General features: G+C 37.6%; 1 protein-coding gene across 4 annotated transcripts in view; it reads left to right on the forward strand.

The window, feature by feature from the left end:
- LOC105471321 (pleiotrophin) overlaps positions 1-22904 on the forward strand; it is a 108734-nt gene extending 85830 nt beyond the window's left edge. For 2 of the 4 annotated variants that reach the window (XM_011723755.3, XM_011723757.3), the window contains one exon: positions 22266-22904. In XM_011723755.3, the coding sequence (XP_011722057.1) occupies positions 22266-22318 (53 nt within the window). In that variant the 3' untranslated portion in view covers positions 22319-22904. Of the gene's footprint in view, positions 1-22262 lie in introns of all 4 variants that reach the window. The other 2 variants (XM_011723756.3, XM_071094433.1) reach the window with 1 other exon arrangement.
- Positions 22905-25295: the final 2391 nt, after the last annotated feature.

A 25295-nucleotide genomic window follows, 5' to 3' on the forward strand; every position in this document is an offset into this window, starting at 1 on the left:
TAAAGGGGACAATTTTAACTCAAACTTCTCCCCGATTGTCTGAAATATAGTTTTCACAAAATCAGGAAAATTATTTTACATTTTCCCTTTGTTCACTGCATAACTTAATGGGTTCTGTACTTCTTTTCAGAGCCTTTACATTTTTTTGAGTTCAATTTGATTACCAGCTACATTCATCACAGAATTTTTTAATGACAGGGATCTGTATCTCCCAGAAAGTCAGGCTCTGCTCACTTGCTGGAGAAGGTAAAACCAGTCATTATGGCCATGAATTCATACATACAAGGATCCCAGCTGAGGGAAATAAACTCTTTTATCATGGATGTTATGGTCTGAATTGTGTTTCCCCAAATTCATATGCTGAAGCTTTAACCCCCAGTACCTCACAATGCCACTGTATTGGAGACAGGGTCTTTAAAGAGGTAATTGAGATAAAATGCAGTCACATGGGTAGGCCTTAATCCAGTGTGGCTGGTGTCTTTATAAGAAGGGAGATTAGGACACAGAAATACGTAGAGGGAAGACTGTGTGAAGACAGAGGGAGAAGAATGCCATCTACAAGCCACAGGGAGAACCTTCAGAAGAAATCAGCCTTACAGATGCATTGAAGAAATCAGCCCTACAGATGCATTAGGCTTGTAGCTTCCAGAACTGCAAGACAATAAATAAATTTCTGTTTTTTAAGCCACCAACTCTGTGGTACTTTGTTATGGCAGCTATAGCCAACTAACAAAATGGGCCTCAATGAACTCAATTCAAATACCTTCTTGGCCTTTACTCATATATTTCAACTCTAAGATGGTCCTGAAAATTCATACTGCCAGAGAAATTGTAAGGAGAGATTCAGAAAAATGACCATGTAAGAAATGCTCATAATAAATAAAAATAGAAAAAAAATCTGCAGAAGCTGAGGGAGATTGGCTGGTTTCCTACTGGTGACCAGAAAGGACTTTATTTTTCACAGGCCTGGCTTTTTGGCCTCTGATGGAGTTGTCCATAGAAATGGTTATCTCCAACTTCAGGATGGCCAGGTACAGGCTGGACCTGCAAATGGTGAATCTAGGATTAAGGCTGCCCTTTCCAGATCTTGGAAATCTCTACCTGTTGTCCTATGGTTTTAGGAAGGCATGAAGCAGGGCTGGAGTGACTGGAGTGAGTACTTATGCCGACTTCCCAAATGTCATTTGTCCAGAGACAACCACATAAATCTAAGCCAAATCAGGGCCATAACTACTAAGTGAAACATTTCCAAAAATGGCAGAACTCAGAGTTACTGTCATCAAAATAATTTATTTTTAATCCAGCTGTAGAACCAAAATATGCAGCATAAATACAGAATTGAAAGGAAAAGAAATTAAAGAAGCTTCCACATTCTGGCACAGTGATGCTCAACCTGGGCTGCACATCAGAATATTGTGTGGGAACGTGCAAAATTCCCAGTGCCCAAGTATAGCACAGACTAACCCAATCAGCATCAGTAGTTTAAAAATTGTAAATACATCTCAGAAGGTTTCAAGATGCAGCCAAAATTGAGAACTGCTGCCCTAGTATGGAATCTGTTGACAAGAGACCACACACACATGCATGCACATGTCACACACACACACACAGACACACACACACACAGACACACACACATGTGCACTGTCCTGTTATTTCCTATGGGAAAGAGAAAATTCAACTTAATAATAGGGGAGAAAAACTGGGGACATGATTAGGTGGAAGATAGTGGGGCTAGATGAACACATAAAATGGTGAAAAGTTTGGAATGAATGGAACACAGCAGGGAACATGATTAAGAGAGACCCCTAAAGGATATATAGGAAATAAGTGAAGTCTTCCTTTTACCTGAACTGTTGTATATTTCACCTTTATACAGTATCTCATCTAATAATGAACGTTAAGTTTGTTTCAGGCTTTCAGCTTGAAAAAATGACACTAAAAATATTTCAAGTGGGTAGACATTCTGTAATATTCATATATAAATAAATTATGGTTTATAATTAATTGATATAATTAATTGAAAATGTGATTACTCTGAGTTTTATATTTCGAACTACCAGTTATGCAATTTATAAGTCATTAAAATTCATCCTTCCCTTTGTGTATAACATATCTTTGTTAAAACTAACCAGTCTTTTCCATCCCCACAGTGGAGAGTTTTATAAATGCTGTTTTGGTACTGAGACACTCTGCAAAAAGAATATATATATATATATTTTTGATACAGTCTCTCTCTGTCACTCATGCTAGAGGGCAGTGACGCAATCTTGGCCCACTGTGACCTCCGCCTCCTGGGTTCAAGTGATTCTCCTGCCTCAGCCTCCTGAGTAGCTGGGATTACAGGCATGTGCCACCATGCCTGGCTAATTTTTTTGTCTTTATAGTAGAGACAGCATTTCACCATGTTGGTCAGGCTGGTCTTGAACTCCAGACCTCAAATGATCCACCCGCCTTGGCCTCACAAAGTACTGGGATTACAGGCGTGAGCCACCGTGCCTGGCAAAAAGAATATTCTTATTGTAGGAGTTGAACCAGGAAGATGTGTCAGATATAAAATCTTTGTAGGGGACACACACACACACACACACACACACACACACACACACACACACATACACACACATTCCATGGCATATTTTTCCTAGTTTAAACCAAAGTGTAATGAGTGGCATATGTGAGTTGTATTTATTTTTGTACTATTTTTCTCAAATAAACTTGGATAGATATTACAGCTTTTCCTTTGCACATCTCTAACTTTAAGATAGCTCACATTCTACTAGTCAATGGGAAAGCAAATAGTAATGAATGGAATCTGTACCATCATTATCGCTATTCAGTTTCTACTGCTATACATTGCTCTACGTGTTTTCTATACAGTAAAGTCCATATGGGACTTAGAAAGTCCCATATGTCCTTGCAGGTGGGTATTATTATGAAGGAAACTGAAGAACACTGGTTAATTTATTTGACCAGGGGTATATCTCTAATAAATGACAGTGCCAAGATTCGTCTAACTCTAAATTCATATAATCTTTTGTATTCTGCTGATTTTTCACCTAAATCACAAAGGGGTATGAACTAACCTCCATGGGTTTTAATTTCCTTTGAAATAGGAGAAGGTGAACTTTGCCTTTTTTCTTTTTAATTTTTGTGGATATATAGTAGCTGTATATATTTATGGGGTACATGAGATGTTTTGATACAGGCCTGCAATATGAAATAAGCATATAATGGAGAATGCAGTGTCCATCCCCTCAAGCATTTATCCTTGGAGTAACAAACAACCTAATCACACTCTTTACGTTATTTTAAAATGTACACTTATTATTGACGATATAGTCACCCTGCTGTGCTATCAAATAGTAGGTCCTATTCATTCTTTCTACTTTTTTGTACCCATTAACCATCCTAACCCCCCATCACTACCCTTCCCAGCCCCTGGTAACCATCCTACTCTCTATGTCCTTGAGTTTGTTTTGATTTTAGATCCCACAGATAAGTGAGGACATGCAATGTTTCTCTTTCTGTGCCTGTCTTGTTTAACTTAACCTAATGACCTCCATTTCTATCCATATTGTTGCAGATGACTGAATCTCATTCTTTTTAATGGCTGAATTGTACTCCATTGTGTATATGTACCACATTTTCTTTATCTGTTCATCCATCGATAGACACTTAGGTTGCTTCCAAATCTTAGCTATCGTAAACAGTGCTGCAACAAACGTCGGGGTACTGACACCTTTTCAATATACTGATTTCCTTTCTTTTGGGTGGAAACCGCAGTAGTCATTTAACGAAGCTTTTCTCAAAATGATGCATTTATAAATTATTTCTTCCTTCAGGAAAGAGTACATCATCAAAATTTTTTCTTATTTTAATTCAATATGTGAAGGACATAGAGAGAAGTCGGGAACTCACTAATTTTTGGACACTGGGGTAGGAGCTCCCAGTCATTTAATTTAAGCCTTAAAGCAACTTTAAGCATACATTTTATTTATCCTACTTTATACATGAAAAAGCATAGTCTCAGAAATGTTAAGCAACTCACTTGAGGTTTCACAGCTTGCAAGCTGCACAACCAGATTCAAATTTAAAGTCAGACGGATACCAAAGACCCACTGCCCTTTCAATTGTACAATACTGCTTCTTAGTATTATAAACTCAGGCAACTCTGGTCATAGTTATTAGATGAATCTTTATGTCTAGAAGCTTTAAATGGCAGAGCTTCTGGGGACCTTGCCTAATGTCTGGTCTAATACCCATAGAACAAATGAGGACAGAGAAAATCAATGACTTATCCGTGTCCATTCTGTTTTCTGGTAGTGGAGTCAGTCCCAGGTTTTGTTCTCTTTTGATGTCATTTTTCTGCCTTATTTCAAACATGAGAATGATAGGAAAGGGACTTTTTATAGTGATCAGTAAAGGGCATTGCAGTCATGAGGAAAATCAGTAGTTTTCAAAATTTGAGTTTAATTACAGTCATGTGTCACTTAACAACAAGGATATGTTCTGAGAAATGTATCCTTAGGTAATTTCATTCTCGTGTGAACATCATAGGGTGCACTTATACAAACCTAGATGTGTAGCCTACGGTGCACCTAGGCTGTAAGGGATAGCCGATTACTCCCAGGCTGCAAATCTATACAGCATGTTACTGTACTAAATACTGTAGGTTAAGTGATAGCTATTTGTGTATCTAAACATGTCTAATTATTGAAAAGATACAGCAAAAATATGGTATAAAAGAAAACATGGTACCTCTCTGTAGGGCACTTACCATGAACGGAGCTTGCAGGACTGGAAGTTGCTCTGGGTGAGTCACTGAATGAACAGTGAGTGAATGTGAAGGTGTAGGACATTAGAGTACAATACCATACACTCTCTAAACACGGTACACTGAAGCTACACTAAATTTACGAGAAGATATTTTTCTTTCTCCAACAATAAATGAACCTTAGCTTACTGTAACTTTTTTAGCTTGTCAACTTTTTAATTTTTTTAACCTTTGACTCTTTTAAAATAACGTTTAAAGTTCAAACACATTGCATAACTCTAACAAATATATTCTTTCTTTATATCTTTATTGCATAAGCATTTTTAGTTTTTTAAAACTTTTTGTTGAAACTAAGACCCACACACACATTAGCCTAGGTCTGCACAGGGTCAGGATCATCAACATTACTGTCTTCCACCTCCACATCTTGTCCCACTGGAAGGTCTTCAGGGACAGTAACACATCATCTCCTATGATAACAATGCTTCCTCCTGGAATACCTTCCAGAGGACTTGCCTGAAGCTGTTTTACAGTTAGCTTTTTTACTTTTTTTAGCAAGAAAAAGGAATACATTCAAAAATAATGATTAAAAGTATTGTATAGTAAATACATAAACCAGTAACATAGTCATTTATTATCACTGTTAAGTATTATGACCGTACATAATTGTCTGTGTTACTTTTATAAGACTAGTAGTGCAGTAAGTTTATTTACATCCGCATCACCATGAACATGTGAGTAATGTGCCGCCTTCCAATGTTAATCAGTGATAGGAATTCTTCAGCTCTACTGTACCCTCATGGGACCACAGTTCTATACATGATCCATCTTGGTTGAAACATTGCTATGTGGTGCGTAACTGTATTACATATAATCTAGTCACTCAGCTCATCATCAGAAAGTGCCTTCTTTTCCTGTCTTTATCATTCTAATCAAACATACGATCAGTATCTGTTTTGTTTGTTTGATTTTTGTTTGTTTTTCATTTTAGAGAACTTCTTTGCTTAGTTCCTGACCACTTTTGTTTTGGGAAATAGCTGTGGATTAATATGCAAACCACTTGGTTTTCAGTGTGAAAATCATACTCTTTAAATTTTAGAATGAAACATAAATATGTTGGCAAGTCAGTGAATACCCAGCATTAAATTGAGGAAAGGCTGGAGAATATCTTTGCTACTTGATTGGTAATAATAAAGCTAAAAGATTAAGTGACTTGGTTAGGAGATAGGGAGAAGCGTAATATCGAGTGTTGCTATCCAAACACCAGGAAATTACTAAATATCCCACAGACTTTGGTTAAAAATTGCCTTAAAATTCATCATAGTCCATTCTAACAACATTACCTCTTGAGGTATAGAAGCAATCCTTCTTTTGCTGTGTCAATGTCATACAGATTCCACACTCTAGCCTCAGTCTGCAATTTCGATACTAGATGTGAAGTTGGAAACCCTTGGTTGAAGATTGTCTTGGGTTAGAATCCCACTTAACCTGAGGAGAGCTTTTAGTTATTCACTTTGATATTCTATACTAAGAAGCAGAGAGAATATTCATGCTCTTATGCAGAAATAAGAATTGAAAGGTGCACATCGGGAATTTAGCTTTCCCAGGGATGGAGGCAATATTACTCTGGGAAAGGTTCATTGCCTGACTGAAAGATTGTAGCTGGAATTTGCTTAATGATTACCAGAGTCCGGCAGGGATAAATTGGTGAACAATTGTGTTGGACACTTGAGATTTTAATTTCTTAAGAAAAGAGATTGAGTTTAATTAATATAGATTAATTAAATTAGTTAAAACATTGTATCTGTCAAAAGCTTTTAGATACAGCGAGATCTACTCTAGCTCGTTAAGCAAAAGAGGTCTATTCAAGGGTATTATATAGCTCAAAGAATCTCTGGGAGGGCCAAAGATCTGGCTTGGATTGCTGCAAGACCAGGAATAATGCAGCCAAAGTCAACAGATCTGCAAGAAATATCTACTCACACCACATGTCACTGATCTAGCAGAAACCCTTCTGCTGCAATTACTGTCTGTTCAGCACATACAATACTTAGAACTGAACACTGGAAAGTCCACCACAGGTGTCCTTCCAAAACCAGACACTTCTGTCCCCTTTCTCGAGGTACTATCAAGTCTCCCCACATTTGACCCCTATTTCTAGTTGGTCACTTCTACCTCCACATCTCATTTAAGCGTGCCTGCTTGATACAAACTTGGTCACATGGAAAATCCTGCTATGAAGGAGCCTGGAAAATGAGTATTTAACTTTCTAGATTCTACCTCTAAACACAAGAAGGGAAGCTTCAAGGGTCTTGCGTGGCATGTAGTGAACAAATCTACCACAGTGTGCAAGAATGTCAAAATGTGGTGGGGTATGTCATTAGACTTACCCTTCTCTCCTCTGGGGCTAGATGACGCATTGATGCCACCCCATGGGGAAAAATTGCCAAGGGTAATCTTATATTAGAACTGGTGATTACACCATTGTGCACAGAGTTGGATCTCTCCTCATTGGAATTACCAGTTACTTTTTATTTTCTGCAGGAATAATTGATCTGCAAACAATGAAGAAAGTTGGAAAATAGAGTCTGTCTCTGCTAACAGCTTTGCATAAAATGTCAGAGTAGGCCAGGCACAGTGGCTCACGCCTGTAATCTCAGCACTTTGGGAGGCTGAGGTGGGTGGATCATGAGGTCAAGAGATTGAGACCATCCTGGCCAACATGGTTAAACTTCATCTCTACTAAAATACAAAAATTAGCTGCGTGTGGTGGCGCATCCCTGTAGTCCCAGCTACTTGGGAAGATGAGGCAGGAAAATAGCTTGAACCCAGGAAGCAGAGGTTGCAGTGAGCCAAGATCGCGCCACTGCACTCTAGCCTGGCGATAGAGAACTATTCAGAGGGCAAATCACTCTTCTCCAAGCCACACGTGTTTTTCAGTGGTCCCTTTAGATGATGGCTCACGATGGAATTAGAAGATGGCAAGAACAAGCATCCCTGCCCGGATGGACCCATCTGTCGGGGTGCTGTGGCTCTTCTATAGGCAGTCCTGTCTGCGTGGGTCAGGGTATGGTGCAGCCCATGGAGCAGGCTTCTGGTATTTGTCACTGGAGTGCAGAGCCAAGCTGAAGCAGGGGCTGTGGCTTGTGTGAGAGGCTCCAGTGAGAGCTGAGAGGATCCTTCCAGCCACAGCTGATATTGCCTAGTATCATCTTGGAACATTCTAGTATCTGGGGTTATTGTTCACCTGACAATTATTAGTTGTTGCTTTTTAAATCAGATGCATAAATGAAGGGTACTGTGAAGCCCTTTTTAGTACAGATAAGCCAGGCTCCAAGTTTGTTGGGAAAAGGGAAATTCTCAGATTGTTTCTGGGACAGCAGAGATGGGAACACATGGAGAGATGTCTGTGCTACAAGTGAGTCAGGGAATGAATGTCAGTCCCTCCTGTGGTCCATACGAAGTCACACACTGCTGTTACCAGATCCTTGTTCAATTTTCCTGCTCTTGATAACCTCAATTCTTTTTCTTTTTTCCTATTTCTAAAAGTTTTGCCATCTTGCTGCTCTTTTTTGGAAAGCCGCCTAGCCCTCTCTTATGTTTGACAATTCATCTTTAAAGATCAAAAGAACAGAAACTGTTTAAGTGCAAGACTCAACTGTGTGCAGGACACAGCTTTTGGCAGCTGATTATTACATGGGAAAAAAAAGGGTCAGGAAAGTGATATTCCCAGCATTCTCAATTCTCTCCCCAGCTAAATAGATTCTTTTGTTAGTTCTTTTAAAGATAAAAGAAGTTCCCCCCAACATTTCTGTCTATGTTCTGGGCTCTGACATCCCTTAGGAGTGAGCATGGCAACACTGTATGGATGGGCTTTGCTAGGCTGGGAGACTTTTAACTGTGTTGAGAGAGGTGAGGGGGCAGAATCCCACCACAGGCTGGCCTGGGACTGGTTCCCTCCCCTCCAAGGCCCCCTAAAGATGTTGATGATTACTGCCCTTGTACTTGGCCAGAAGAGGCAGCATGGGGTACCCTGTGGGAATTCTGTTCCTCTTGATCAGAGGAAAACACTTGTACTCCGTTGGTTCTCAAGTTTTTATTTCTTTTTTATTCTGCTTGAGAAAACGTCTTTCAACACCTATGTTTTATTTTCCATCCATAATACCGTACTGGTAGTGGAGAGATCTAATTCTGTCCTTTTCTTGGTAGAATGATACTTATTTTGTCGTCTCTAAATTAGAGTTGACAGTGAATACACCATAGCATTGTTATAAAGATAAAATGAGGCACTATAAGTAAGAATGCTTGGTAAATATGCAGTATTTTAAAGACTATTTCCTTTTTTCCAGATGAATTTCCTGAAGTAGGTGTTTTTCCTTTAGCACCTTTTCAGGCAAAAGGAGAATGATGGTGATTACAACAATAGTGATTATAGTTTATATTTATGGAGAGCTTAGTGTGTTTTGAGTAAAGTTTAGTTCATTGCTCACACAGGGTGTCATTTAATATTCACAAAGCTCTGTGAAATAGTCACTGTTACATCCAATTTTATATACAAGGAAACTGAGGCTATAGAGAATTTAGACAATGATATGGCTCTGTTTCCCCACACAAATCTCATCTCCAATTGTAACCCCTAGTGTTGAAGGAGGGACCTGGTGGGACATGATTGTATCATGGGGGTGGTTTCCCTCTTGCTGTTCTCCTGATAGTGAGTGAGTTCTCATGAGAGTTGATGGTTTTAAAGTGTGGTACTTCCTTGCTCTTGCTGTCTCCTGCTGCCATATAAAATATACCTTATTTTCCCTTCACCTTCAGCTATGATTGTAAGTTTCCTGAGACCTCTCCAGCCATGCAGAACTGTGAGTCAATTAAACCTCTTTGGTTTATATATTACCCAGTCTCAGGTAGTGTCCTTACAGCAGTGTGAAAATGAACTAATACATATACCTAGCACAAGGTTATACCACTAATATGCAGAAGATTTAAATGCAAGGCAGTCAACTCTAGAGCTCCTGCAGCATGCACAGCTCCTTCCTCTGTGTCAATTTTATACAGGTATCTAAGTTTCTTACCTCAGAAAGCGAATGAATTTTAGGCCCGCCCTGAATCCTTACCAGGCTGTCTTGCTAATGTATCTTCTTGGCTGGGTACTTGCCTGATCCTTTCTCTAGACGTTGCTTACAAGCTCTGCCCCAGCCATACCAAACTCCCAAACTCCAGGAGATGGCAGACTGGGCCATGATGTCTTATGTGTCCATTTCTTTGCATCTGTAGTTCTTGAAACCTAGAACTGTTTTCCTTCTTCTATTCTTTCATACATTTCTACTGTTCTTTCAACAAATATTTTAGTGAGCAAGTGCTATGTGCTCTAGTTAGCACCAGGGATAAATTAGTGACCTTACTGGTCTTACAGTGTAGTAGGAGAAGCAGAGGGATAAATTCCAATGTACCACATAGAGTGGCAAATGCTATGAGAAAGAGAAGTGGAGAGTCCTTTAGCATTGTTTCTAATGTATTCAGGTTTTTATAAAATCTATTAAGAGCCTGCAATGGAGCACACAGTATGTTAAGTGCTAGTGATATTAGACAAACATGGTTCCTTCCCTCTGACTGCTATGTTCTACTGGTGGTGGTGGTGAGTAGACAATGAAGGAAAGAGAGAAATAAATAATAACTAAATCAGCAAGTACATCTTGGCATAAATGACCTTAAAAACTAAACAGAGCCAAGTGATAGAGTGATAGGAAAGGAGTACGTGAGATAGAGTAATCCTGGAAAGCCTCTTGGACAAGGTAACTTTTGAAGTTGGTTTGGAAGCGAGAGAAGGGACTAGCCATACTGGTGTTCTAAATGAAACAAGGGGAAGTTCAAAGTCCTTCAGGTCAAAAACTGCTTGTTTTGCTCAATGACTAGAAAAGGGATCAGTGTTAAAACCTGCCAGATTTCCCTTCCCAAATATTAAGTCACTGTCTCCTCTGAGAGGAGATGTCACTCCTCTGATAAGGCATCCATTATGCTGTACCGAGGGCCTGTTTGCCTCTCCTAACAGGAAAACTCTTTGAATACTACCTCTTATTCACCATTGAAAATTAAGTTAATGGGTACAGCACACCAACATGGCACATGTATACATATGTAACAAACCTGCACATTGTGCACATGTACCCTAGAACTTAAAATATAATTAAAAAAAAAATTACATCTCATCGTCCCTCGCCCATGAGAAAACTCAAGGAAGAATACTGACTTGAATGAATGAATGATGTATCCAACTAAACTGTCCTGGTAAAGCTCACTAGACTACATCATTCACACTGGCTTCAAAAATGTATAGAGAAATCACTGTTAAGGCACAATGAGCTCACCTGGGATCAGAGTCATTTTTGTGTTTTACTTCCCTCCTTATTAAAGAATTTTTGGTCCTAATTGCTGGGGCAGATGTGAGAACTAGGAACTATAAATATTTGTAGGTTTACTTCAAACTGTGTGTCTGCTTTCATCTCCCGGGGCACATTCCATGCTCAAGGGATCATTAGCTGTATACTCACAAAACAGCTATAGAATAATTAGTACTAAGGAAAGCTGCATATTAGTTATTGGGTTTCGGGACCTTCTTTTTCCTTCCTGAAGCTTTTGCATTTCTCTCTTCTAACTTCTGAAATGAGGCTTTCTACTTGTATTTTAAATTGTACCTGTTGTTATTTATTGAGTATTGTAAAAGTATATCCTATTTATTGAGTATTTATGATATGACAGGCATTATATAAGCCCTTAGCCTGCATTGTCTCACTTAAGCCGCATGGCAGCCTAAAGTAGTTATCTTCGTATTTTACAAAATAACACACTAAGGTTGCAACTTTCACGAAGTTACCCAGACAGTGAAAGATCAGACTTGAACTTGAAGTCAGGACAATCTGTTTCAAGTTCTTTTCCATTGTACCAGTGCTTCCCAAACCAACTGATCACTGCCGGATCTCTTTAGATATTCTAAAAGAAATTAATAATTTGTTTCTTGTTTCCGTGATAATCCTAAACATTCATATAAGCATATTCAGAGTTATTTATGATTGATTGAGTCCTGTTGGATAATTAACAAGTCCTGAGCTTGTCTTTGTATAAAAATTACTCTGAAAACAAATGATCACTCTTAGTGCTGCATTTTCAATCCGGGGTTCTTTATAGCAGCTATGTTCCTTGAGAGTAAGGGTGAACAGCAAGGTGCCTTGTTAACCCAGAGCTCTCCCAGGCTGGGCCCTGGCCTGGATTCATGACTGTCTTCCCTCTGCTATGAGATTCCTAGCAATTCTGGTACTTCACCACGATTCAAGGGATGGCTCTCCTGGTAACTGGAACTGCTGGTGGGGACACTTGGCACACTCCCAGTCTGCTTTGCTTCTCACTGATACAAACCTACAGGGAAATCAGAGCAGGCTGGTTGTTGCTCAGTGCACAGAGGCCGTGAAAATAAAAGAATAAAGACTTTTTCTAGAGGAGCAAACAATTTGTACAACTCATCAGGAATCCTAAGAGCAAGAAGAAAGCAAAGTTGGTCTAGTATCCTAGTGTTCATGCATGCAGGCGGCAAGGCCCACAGATATTGATGGCAGGTTAACACATTCATGGCCCTCTCTCTTGCTAGGCTTTCAAAAATTATTTTTACTCTTACAGAAAATAGAAAAAAATGTTTTTGGATCTTCACCTAGATGTACAAGAGTAATAAATTAAGCTGCTCTGAAGGCTGCTGTCTAAAAACATGTAAAGTATGGACAAAGATCTTTAGATCTACCTTTTGCTGCTGCTGCTATAGACAGACTGCTGGGTCTCTTGGGAAAGAAGAAATCACGTAGTGGGGAATAACTCACCTGCTTACAGCTGGGAGGACATGTTTGAAGAGGGTGAAAGAATTAATGCAGTAAGATTTGTGACATTACTGGTGAGCATAAAACCTTATATTACTTAGCACCTAAGTTACATATTTAAATGACTGAAAATTTAAAAATTAATTTAATTCTGGAGGACAAATTTAAAAATAACAATAAACTAACATCCTATTTTGCACCTCTACAGCTGATGAGAATGCTCTGAAGGTAAACAAAAATGAAATATAGTCTGAAATCGAATTCACGGATGCATTCGTCTGCTGGGGCTGTCATGACAGAGTACCGTAGACTCAGTAGATTAAATATAACTTTATTTTCTCATAGTTCTGGAGTCTGAAAGTCTGAGGTCAAGGTATTGTCAGGGTTGGTGCCCTATGAGGCCCTTATCCCTGGTTTATAGACAGCTATCTTTTCCTTGTGTCCTCACTATATGTGTCTCTGTTCAAATTTCCTCTTCCTGTAAATGCACCAGTCACATTGGATTAGGGTCTATCTGAATGCCCTCATTTTAATTTAATTGCATCTGTAAAGACTCTATCTCTAGAATATGTTCTCACTCCGAGAAACAAGGGTTAGGAGTTCAGCATGAATTTTTGGGAGGGATGCAAGTCAGGCCATAATAACTGATTCTATTTAACTATATCTATATCCACAATTTTTTGAACCAAAAGAAACATTTATTTGGTTATGAATAGGAAAGACATTTATGGGACTGTACCTACTAAAATTTTAAATATATTGGAGTTCAAACTTTGCCCTTTTCTCACAAATTACAATTTGATTTCCTAGGGGTACTGGCTATATTATATTAAAGTAAACGTTAGATATGATCATAGAAAATAATGATTAGCTAAGTGGGAACTACTTATTACTGTTTATAATACTACATTTAATTTCTAATTTACAATAATTTATAATAAGGCAAATTTTCTACCTCTACCCTCATTATTGCAGAAATAAGCTCTTAAACGTTTAAATGTCATATCAGAGATAAATCATTCTTTTGTGTTTGGGTTTAGAAGTCCATGAATCTGTGTGGTGTGGGATGGTCACTGTCAAGAAATGTAAAATCTTGAGAGTGGTCTACAGATTGAGGAAGGGCAGAGGCTTTTGCTAAACAAAAGAAACTCAGCATTAATTCCACATCTGTGGTTTTCTCTCTCTCTCTGTGTATGTGTGTAGGTGCATGCACACATGCATGCATGTGTGTGTGCATAAATAACAAATAAGGATGATATGCATGTTTTGAGCTACAAATAGGAGTTTAATTGACAATTTTCTACTTGGTATACATGTGCGTATGGGTCAGATCAGGGACTGATCCCAACATGCTCATGTGTGGCTAATTCCCCCACCCCTGACTCTACTGTATAAAGAAAGTGCATCCTAAACGGGCCCTTTATGACTTGGAGAAGCTGCAGATACCTCAATTCCTTCTTATAAAGAAGGACAAATGGAGAGACAGGAGTGGGGAGAGTTTGAAAAGATGGTAGAGAGGAGTGTTTGGGTGAAGAGAGATGGATTAGTCTACTGATGCAACTGGTGAGTTCATTTGAAAAATAACTGACATGTTGGGGACTTTTATTAATTTTGTTCTGCATGGTTGATGGAGTAATTTCATCTTCACTAAACTTTCTATTAAATCTGCTTTATTCACTAGTGCTTTCATAGCTAAACTTTCTATTTTGAGGAGATGCAGTTAAAAGCTGAGCCGGCTCCCAAAGTGAGTGGGGACAAAACAGGTCCTGAAATTGTCTAGATGTGTTTTTTAGTCTGCATCTAGACACAAATATGTGTACTATCTTTTATTCACATATACTTGATATCAGAAAGCAAATGAGTGCGGAAAAGCAGATAGTTGAGCAGGAGTAGAAGGTATTGTTATGAAATAGATTGATGAATGAAGAGGAAGTTGGACAGTGAGGGAAAGAAGAGATGTGGAGGAAGCAAAGTATCAGCATGTGGGTAGCACTGAGGGGCAGTATACATATACACATGTTTTCCACACATATCCTAGAAGTAAATGCATTGAGTCCATAAAAGAAGAAATGAAGCAAGTGATACTACAAAATAAGAAATCAAAGAAGAAACAACAAAATTATTACATAGGCATTAGACTGAAGTATATCTGTGAATAATGCATTAAACAAATGTTTAAAAGATTATACTTTTGATTTTTAACAGAAATATTTTTCTGTATTGTGCCACTTAATTTATGCTACTCCAACTTAAACTGAAATATTTGGAAATTGAATGAACAGTGCCATGTTAGGCAGCCTAGCCAACCAGTACCTGGATTTTAGTTCCTGAATCACCGAGCCGTATGTTCACAATTCGACAAGCCTTTTTATCAGTTCTGAAGCATAGCTGGCATGGGGCGAGGGATTAGGCAGTTGTAGATGACTAGGCAGTTAATTCTTAAGCACAGGTGAGTTACTTTAACTAGGTTCACAAAGCATTAAAAAATCTTGGTGATATCCAGGCTTTTGAACATATTTACATTGTGATAGTACTGTTTGACAGGAATATGATCCTTTTTCTGTAATAAGTCGTTGTGATTTATTGAACATGTCTTCAAAAGTGAACTTTCAGTGGTCTCGATGGTATGCTTCCAGCTGTTCCTTTCAGCTGTCTCTCTTGACCTCTGCAATGTGCATTTCTAAATGATTTTAGCTTCTTTTAGCTAAAGTGAATTCTGTCTCTTAGAAGGTGCAAATTTTATATTTCTATTCTAATCAATACTTCCTTTCACTGCTTTAATGACCCAAAGACACTTTATTTAAGTCAGCAGCAAACAGGGGCTGACTCACTTTAGTTAAAATCTGGGCTCCCCTCAATCTGAAATCATTTCATCTCCTAATTTCCTTTTTAGTTTTTCTGTATGCACAGCAGGCCATCTGAAAATAAGTAATCAAAGCAAGACCTTTTACTGAGAAAATGAGATAAGCTTATTTCGGAATTCTCTACTTTCTTACTTCTTGAAAAATATCTCCCCTTAAGGTCTTTGAAAAATCTTTAGATAGATGTCTTTCTCTTAAGGTCCACTTCCAATCTGATTTCTCTGAGATTTTCTTAATGTTGAAAGTGGGGAGTTGATGTTTACTTATACCAACTACATGGCAATTCTATTTCCAAAGGGCCTGTGAAAAGATGGAAAACAGATGATGCATATTGTTTGATTATTTGCTGTTCAAGAGTAACTTTGCTGTGACAGACTCATATAAATTGCTGATAAGAATTTAAATTACTACTTCCTTTCAAAGATTAAATTTCCCAGTACATATCTAGAGTTTTTAAAATGTCCTGCCCTTGGATCCAGTACATCCTTTTATAATAATCTATACTAAGGCAAAATTTAAGCATTCAATGATTTGTGAACAAAATCAGCATTGCATCATTATTTATAATAACAGAGGTCAGAACTATCCAACTGACCTACAAAAGATGAAAGGTTACAAAATATATGGAGTAGGATAATATAAAGGAATATTACTTTGTCACATTTCAAAGTATATGCAATGGTGTGGAAAATAGATACAATTGAATTTTTAGCATAAAATACTCTATCAACTGTCAAAGTATTCCTAAGTAAAGTCATAGAAAGAAAACATAAATAGAACTCATTGTTAAAAGTGCTGTTTCTACATTGTGGAGTTAGAGTAATCTCTCTCTATGTATATGTGTGTGTGTGTGTGTGTGTATGTATATATATATATATATATATCTGTGTGTGTGTGTGTGTTTCTTTGGTTTTTATGAGTCCGTAATACTTTTTAAGTGAGACAAGTAATTAATACTTTGTAAGAAAAATGAAATAACCTCGAGAGGGGGAACCCTCCTTGTCCTTCAGGGTAAATCTACTGTAGGTATACTCTTTCTGTCTAGTAATTAGTAATTAATCCTCCTTCTAGCTGCTCTATTTTTCATAATACATGTCTCTGGATTGTAGTAGTAAATTAGCAACAAGAAAACTAGGTCTCGAAACCATAAAAATGGCTGCCACGTACCCATGATCTTTAATATAAGTACGTACTTTAAAGCACTTTACAATTTTGAAAGACTCTCCCATAAAGCCACCTTGAAAGTGTTATTTGTAATGTCAGCTGTGTGAAGGCAGAGTTTTGTCTTACTCACCTTTATACACTAGCATCTATAATAGTGGAGATGGAGTGCATATTTGCTGAATCAATATATTAATGTGTTTTGAACATTAGTGGTAAGATGAGATTGCAGAGGACGTAATCTCACATGACACTAACAATGGCCCCCTGAGGAGGATATAGGTTTTATTATCCACAGTTTATAGGAAACAGAGGCAGAATGATTGATTTGCACAAGATCACAGAGCTGGTAAGTGGCAAACATCTATTTGAACCAATTCTCTAGATTAGGACTTAGTTCTTAGATGATTCTAACAAAAACTTCATGATTTTTTCATTGTCTCACTGTACCTAAAGGCCATGATGTCACTTAATACATTAGCATTTATCAAGATTTTGTTTTCTATTCAGCATGGAAAAAACCACACGGGCTCAGAACTTACTGTAATATGGCTCATCTTAATTTCTACTCATTTTTCTTACTGTATTTACTGGATTAGCCTATTCTCGTGCTGCTATGAAGAAATACCCAGAACTGGGTAATTTATAAAGAAAAGAGGTTTAATTGCCTCACAGTTCCACATGGCTGGAGAGACCTCAGGAAACATACAATCATGGTGGAAGGCACCTCTTCACAGGGTGGTAGGAAAGAGAATGAGTGCAAGCAGGGGAAACGCCAGACACTTATAAACCCATCAACTCTCATAAGACTCACTCACTATCACAGAACAGCATGGAGGAAACTGCTGCCATGATCCAATTACCTCCACCTGGTCCTGCCCTTGACACATGGGGATTATGGGGACTACAATTCAAGGTGAGATTTGGATGGGGACACAGAGTCAAAACATATCACTGCCTGTCCTCTTTCTTATCAGGAGTTTTTATGCATTGAAAGAATTTCCTTGGGTAAATTCTGAGTTTTCTGGATAGAATATGGTGAACATGGCCCTTTGGATCCTATGATTCATAGCAATATAAGAAGCCGGAATCCTTTCTAGAGTACTTTTTCTTAGGAAAGCCTTAGGACTTTCTGAACACTTTCAAACATATCTTAAAACAATGTATTTACATTTTTAAAAACCCACAAAGTTACAGAAATACAAAAATACACACCTACTATTTTTTTCTCATCTCTGTATCCCAATTATTATGAGTACTAGCCTCTATCAGCTCAAAAACTGGCCAAAGAAAGGATGAAAGTTTGAAAATCCAGGAAGTTAAAATGTACCCAGGACACTGCTGTGAGATTCCAGTGCAGTGATGTCCTGGTAGGAACAGAACAAGTCACCTTTCAGGCAGGTGCCCTTTACTCTCACATGTTGACAATGGCTCATTCTCTGTTTGCATCCATTTCTGTTTTGCAGCCTCAATCCAGGCAGGGACAAGGGACATGTGGCCCTGGGTGTCATTTGATGTGTGGTGTGTGTGTACTTCTTTCTCTTGATTTGGCTCTGTTCAATGTGAACTAAAGTGCCCTACTGTTCACATCAGGGTAGGAATCCTATTGGCTCTCAGAACCTTCTAGAGTAGCCACTATATGACTTCAATAAAAAAGCATTTGACTTTAACTAATTATAGCCCTGCTCCAGGCTAATTTGTGACCCACATCTCATAGTAAACATTTCTCTCACTCTAACCTTGAAAGGCGACTAAACTGGGACAGTTTTACCCACAGAGTTTAATCAGGTCTCTATTCTAAAGACAAAGTGTTAAGAAACCTGGATAAATTTCATATACATGTGTTTGTAAATTTTCTTCTTCATAAAATATCTGTCTTTAAAGATAGACTGAAATTTGACCAGATTCTAATTGGATTTACACTCCCTACTTCCCTTGAGAAACACTCTTTTCTACATAGTAATGGGTTGAACTATTTCCCATTCAAGTATTCATTTATCCACTCTGCATGCAGCAAGTATTTCATGAGTGCTTGTTATGTCCCAGGCACAGAATATACAGATGCAAAAATACAGATAGGGTCTCTGTTGTCATAGGAAGGGAAAAACATACTAAATAATTAGAGACAAAATTAATAGTTCAGTTCTAATTTTGGAAAAATCAATGAGAGGCACAATGAGAGTGTCTGTGCATGGAATCTGCTTATCTGAGAGCTCTTGGAGGGCTTCCCTGAGAAAATGAAGCTGAGGCTAAGATTTTAAGGATGACTAAGTACTGACTATGCAAACTGGGGTAGTAGAAGAAGGAACACTCAAGCCAATAGGAAATAATATGAAAAGGATAAGATGAAAAGAAGCAAAGAAAATTCAAAGAACCTTCATAAGGAAGATGGGTGAGACATATTATCGCCATGTTATGGATCCATTTGTTTTCACTAAAGCTTTACTAATCAGCTTTTATACACAAGACCTTGTGCCATGGGCTGGAGGTACAACAGAGAGTAGAAACTGCACCCTCTCACAGCTTGTATTTTGGTGGCAATTACGATACTAGAGTTAGGTGCTCTAACAAGAGCAGGAAAGAGAAACAACTTCTAACTCAGACTGAGAGGTCAGCAAACTAGAAGTGATGTCAGTGCTGGTACCTGAAGAATGGGAGGCATTAATGAGACATATGTAGTAGTGGAAGTGTGGGGTTGATGGAATGAAGAGTAAATTTGAAGGCCAGAGACTAGAGAGAGAGAGACAAACAGGAAAGATTTATTTGGGGAACTAAAATAAGCATAAGTATGAAGATGGAAGTAAAGAGGGATGATGTGAATGTTTCAGTTTCTTCATCTACTACATAAGGGAGTTGGACCACATTTTTTCTAGATCATAGATTTTGTGATACTATTTTAAATCCCTCATGTATACTAGGTAAAGATTGAGAGGTTGTTAATAAGTTTTTGAGGCCACAGAGATAAGCAGTGACAAAGCTCATTTAGTCTGTCAGTTGAATGCACATAAAAGTCACAAAAAACTGCTTTTGATTAGAAGCAATAATACTGACCTGATTTTTTTTTTCACAAAAATTTGAACACTTTTTTATGTAAGAAACTAAACTGACCTTATTGCAAATATGAATTCTTCCCTCCTTCCACTACTTTTTACTGAAGAGTCTTCATTTTTCTCTTTAGATTGAGCCCAGAGTGGACTCAAGTTCTGCAGGGTATCCAGGCAGTGCCATGATGACTTGCCACTTGTGTCAGAAAAATAAGTTGATTGACATTGTGCAGATTTAATAAGCAAGTGGTTGATTTCCTGGGATTTAGAAAGTTGTCGTTAATGAATAAAACACCAATGTCAGGCTCAGATAACAGAGACAGTGTGCTGTTGCCTTTACCAAGAAGAATTTGGTGACAGATTCCTATTCCCAAAGTGTTCTTTGAAATGGGCAACCTTACATTAGCGGATAAAATAGTGTCCTATGTTCAGAATAATTTTAAGTTTTATGAAACTTTTATACAAAAACCTGATTAGTGTGTCATCCGCTCAGACTTATGTATGAAACAGGAACATGTTAGCCAAAATATGGAAATTGCTGCTTAGATATCCACTCTGCTGGAGATCTAAAAGATAACAAGTTCCTGAGGGTTTCCCAGGAAGGGACATGAGGAAACTGAGACAGGAAAAACCAGAGTTAGGTCTCAGTTGAAGTCTGACATTGTTCTCTGAAGATACCATCCTAATATACAGCTGTTGCCTAAAATGTTGACCAAAAATTGGGAATTATTACATTTTCAGACACTGAATAATTTTTCAGAAATTACACGGAATATCTCCTTTGACCTAAAAGGTATCTTTCACTCAGAAATTCTGGTTATTACACCTCTCACAGGGTGAAAGGTAGATATTTGAGAAAACGAACAAAACTAGAGAGAGTGAAAGGTTAAATTTCTTTAGTATAGAAGTGGGGCAAACTTAGGAAGACATGAATGAAATGAATACAATTATGGGCAACAATTTAGCCTGGGTTTAGAAACTGCTGACCCAATTGCATATGGTGTACCCTTGAAATTTGAGTAAAGGAAGATTAGAACAATTACATTGAACAGAAATACTACTAGGGAGTAATGGACGTTGGAACCTACTTGAAGAGGTCATGGAGATAGTACACAGAAATGGAAAAGTTTCCAGTTCTACTTAAGTATGAGCTGAGAAACATACAATATTTCTGGTTGGCATCATATCATATCTTCTGTCATCATAAGTCTTACGGTCCTCTTGGACACAGGCTGTATGCTCCAGTGAACAATGACCTAATCCCAGTTGGTCATTGTTTTTGTCCCAGTGACCCTATGTTGCTTAGCACATTCATTGACCTGCTCAATCAATATGTCTTGATGATCATTAGGGATTTTAATTATACAGGGTAATGATTTCTTGTTCTTGCTCTATTATCACACTAATGATAAATGCTATCCTTAATTGACCACATGCTATTGTATCATATTCTGTTCTCAGTAGATTTTATAGAACGAGTTTAATTTGGATATAAACCCTGTGGTTACTATCATATGCTATGATACTTTTCATATGCCTATTGAAAGATGAGTAATCTAAGAAACAAATACATTAATTAACTTTCTCAGTGTCTCACAGTAACTTAATGATGTGGCCAGGATTTAAACTTCAGCAGTCTGACTCCAGAGGTTGTACTTAACCAGTCTATTTCTACCGCTACTATGGACAAAATTGGAAAAGTGGCTCAGAAATATTTAGCAATATCCACTCACTTGCTAGCCCAGTGACTCTGACCATTTTTGTCTTTGGAGCCAAATTAGATATGTTCTATTCTATATTGCATTATCCTGTTAGGAAAAGAGAAGTGGAAAGATGACTGAATGGAAAAGAATGGAGTCTTTTGATTGCAATCCTGAATGTTTTCCTTTCCTACAGCCTATGTTGACACATTCCATTTGTTTTACCCCAAACTAGGAGTTCCTGTAGGCAAAGCTTCAGAGAGAGTACATTTGGTTTATAGCTGCTTCTTCCTGTATAGATAGGTGGCCAAATATATAAGCAAAGGGCCGACCTGGAGTGGAACCACTTTGGAATTGTTTGCTCAGAAAATATACTACTAAAGAGTCCCACAGAAAGGGAGTGGGGGAAATGAGGTGCCAAGCAGAGCTCTCATAGCTTTCCATTGAGCAGTGACCTGGGTAGTTTACTAAGAGATGTCTGCTGTATTTCTATTTTCTAAGCAGGACCCCAAGTCAATATCTTGCCTATCAAGCAAAGGCAACCAGTAAGATAACAGGCATTTATAGAATTAACACAGAAGCAGGCTATGTTCCTCCTGCCCACTCTCACAGGCACTCTTTTGGCAAAAGCAGACAGACACACACACACACACACACACACACACACACACACGCACGCACACACATAGTTTTTTCTCAATTTACCAAGAAAACTGCCAAGAGCAAGCAACTTGTGTATCAATCTGATTTTTTCATTCCTGGTCAATTATAAGAAATGTGGCTATTTCTTCCCTGTAATTTAATAACTTGACATTTTTCTCTTTTTCTCTTTCTCTCTCTCTTTTTTGTAATCACAGCAGAATCTAAGAAGAAGAAAAAGGAAGGCAAGAAACAGGAGAAGATGCTGGATTAAAAGATGTCACCTGTGGAATATAAAAAGGACATCAGCAAACAGGATCAGTTAACTATTGCATTTATATGTACCGTAGGCTTTTTATTCAAAAATTATCTATAGCTAAGTACACAATAAGCAAAAACAAAAAGAAAAGAAAATTTTTGTAGTAGTGTTTTTTAAATGTATACTATAGTACCACTAGGGGCTTATAATAAAGGACTGTAATCTTATTTAGGAAGTTGACTTAGAGTACATGATAAATGATAGACAATTGAGGTAAGTTTTTTGAAGTTATGTGACATTTTACATTAAAATTTTTTTTTACAGTTTTTGGGCAACAATTTAAATGTTATGACTATGTAAACTACTTCTCTTGTTAGGTAATTTTTTTCACCTAGACTTTTTTCCCAATTGAGAAAAATATATACTAAACAAAATAGCAATAAAACATAATCACTCTATTTGAAGAAACTATCTTGTTTTCTGCCAATAGATTTTTTAAAATGTAGTCAGCACAATGGGGGTGGGGAAGCAGAGCATGCCCTAGTTCAATGTCAACTTTTTTTTTTTTTAAAGAAAAGCATTAAAACATAAAATTCTTTCACTTTGGCAGAAGAATTTGTTTTCTTGATGAAATTATTTTTCCATCTGAGGAAAAAAATACTAGGAAAATAAATCAAGGTGATGCTGAAAAAAATTTGCTTTTGTGTTCAATAATGTGATTTTTGTAACCCTACTCCTTTAGTCATTTATACTCCCCCAGTCAACTTATTAGCACAGAGAAATTGTCATACAAACTAGCTAAGTCACTCTTGGGCACAAATGTCACACAGTTTTTTTGTACTTTCTATCAGTAATTAATAGGTTAAATTGGTACTACTGAATTCAACAAAAGTTTCACAATAGTCTAGGGTTTGGTGGAGCAGGGAAACGCTCTTACAGTGGATATATTTGGGTTCGCACCAGTCCAAATCAAGATCACTGTAATGATGTGCAAAATGGTAGTTTGGGCTTAGTTTCCATAAACCAAAAATCTTCACTTTTTTACATGCCATGAGTGCCAAAGGCAATCTGTATAACTTCCTTATCTGTTGGTCTCTAAGCACAATTTTTAAGTAAACAAGTCTGTTCTCCTATTATTCAGGGAATAATAGAAAATTCTCTGGGATTATCTTTAAAGTGTTTCTCTTGACATACTCTTTAATTCTAAAGTGATAAGACTCAATAAACAAACACCAATCTACCAAGATAATTGCTAAGTCCGTTTTGGGGAAATGATGATTTCAGCCTACCCTGGGCTAACTATAAAATACACAATTACATGCTGGTCTAATGATGCAGCCAAAGGGTCTTAGCAGCTAAACTACTTTTGCCATCTAGCCTATGACTCTACCTGAGCTAGGAATGTTGAGCAGATCCATTTCTTCCTTCTACATCAAAGCCACCTGTCAGTGGGGAATAGAAAAAAAGGATGAACTTCCAGGCATTTTATGGACTGGTGCTTAATAAAAAGAGTGCCTTGTAAAGTGCAAATGATAGAAACACGAATAGTAAATGTAGTCCTTTTATAAGCTGACCTTAATTGGAAAAAGTACTCATGGGGACAGATGGAAGGGAAGAAAGAAAGGCAGTGTCTTCAGTGGATTTTTTGACAGCAAACTTCCAAAAGGATGGGAGGATGGAAGAGCCTATTGCAAATTTTGATAACCTCTCAGCTAATGTTGCTCCTCTAACACATTTAGCCAAAAGCAGCAACCCGTGAATCAGTAATGAGTTAAGGTGAACTAGAACTAAATCTCCCAAGGGAAAAACAGTCCTGTAAATAACTGTGGCATACTCCTTTATTCACAGGGCATGGCAGGAAGCCAAAAGTGAAAGATTTCTCTGCTGTGTCAACTACGATACTTAGCAAGCCCTAGAATAGCTTCCTGATTCTCCCCTAAAGCAAAGATTGGTATGCTAAGCTCCCTTATATAGAGTGTGAAATTCAACATCCCTTAAGTCTCAAGAATTATTCTACCCCAGCCTCAGCTTTAAACATCTTGTTAAGTCACACTGAAGTGTTGAAACATAAATGCAAAAGGACAAGCTCTCCACATCTCTGATTCTCACAAATAGGAAAAAATAGACCGTCATCGGGCCCTTCACAGTGTTCTCGAGCAAGCTCTCTGTTCTGGGCTTTATAAACTTCACCCTAAAGTTCATTAAGCCTTGAAGAAGGGAAGGAAAAATGCAAAGAAGTCATCTGTGTTCCTTTACATGGCCTTAGGGGGAAGACAAACTTTCTGTCCAATAATAGAGAGGGTAAAAAGCAACTTTACCAAGATGCAGGCAAAAACAAATCTTCCCTGATGAGAAAGTGTCCTCATTCAGCTCAGAGTTGGTATCTCTCACACTTGTTCTCTGATAGACTTTCTAATTTATTCAGGATATATGAATGCTGTCACATTCTTCTATACATAGGTTGTGAAGAAGAGGATCTTGGATAGACATTTTGACTTCATATATTCCTGGAATGACGTATTAACATCTTCTTAACTTAGTAGAAGTGGAACTCAACCAGAGTTTAAAGCTCTAAATATTTTTTAAGAGAATTTCTCCTAAATTGGGAAGATGTGGGTATGAAAAAAATTGAATAATTATACTTGACCATGAGAAATCTCATTGAGAAAGAAAAGGCTATAGTTCTTTTCCATTGAGGAGACAGATACTTCTTTAAGAATAAGAGATACAGATCTTTTTTTTTTTCTTCTGTAACATCTATTGGCTCCATAATTCTGAAAGTCTTAAATGAATTATTATATAATTTCCTTAAGTGAATAACAGAGGTAAATAGGCTATAGAAAGCAGTGAAAAAGGAAATAGAAAATACTGTCTTTTGCAAATTGAATTATTTTAAAGTAGTTTCCGAATATAAAAATTAGAACTTTATCTACATTGAGTCGTGGGGTTTTCTAACAGAGTGAAGCAAAGGGACTTTCTTTTCATTAACCTT

Source organism: Macaca nemestrina, chromosome 4 (assembly GCF_043159975.1).
Source record: "Macaca nemestrina isolate mMacNem1 chromosome 4, mMacNem.hap1, whole genome shotgun sequence".
Classification (NCBI taxonomy): domain Eukaryota; kingdom Metazoa; phylum Chordata; class Mammalia; order Primates; family Cercopithecidae; genus Macaca; species Macaca nemestrina.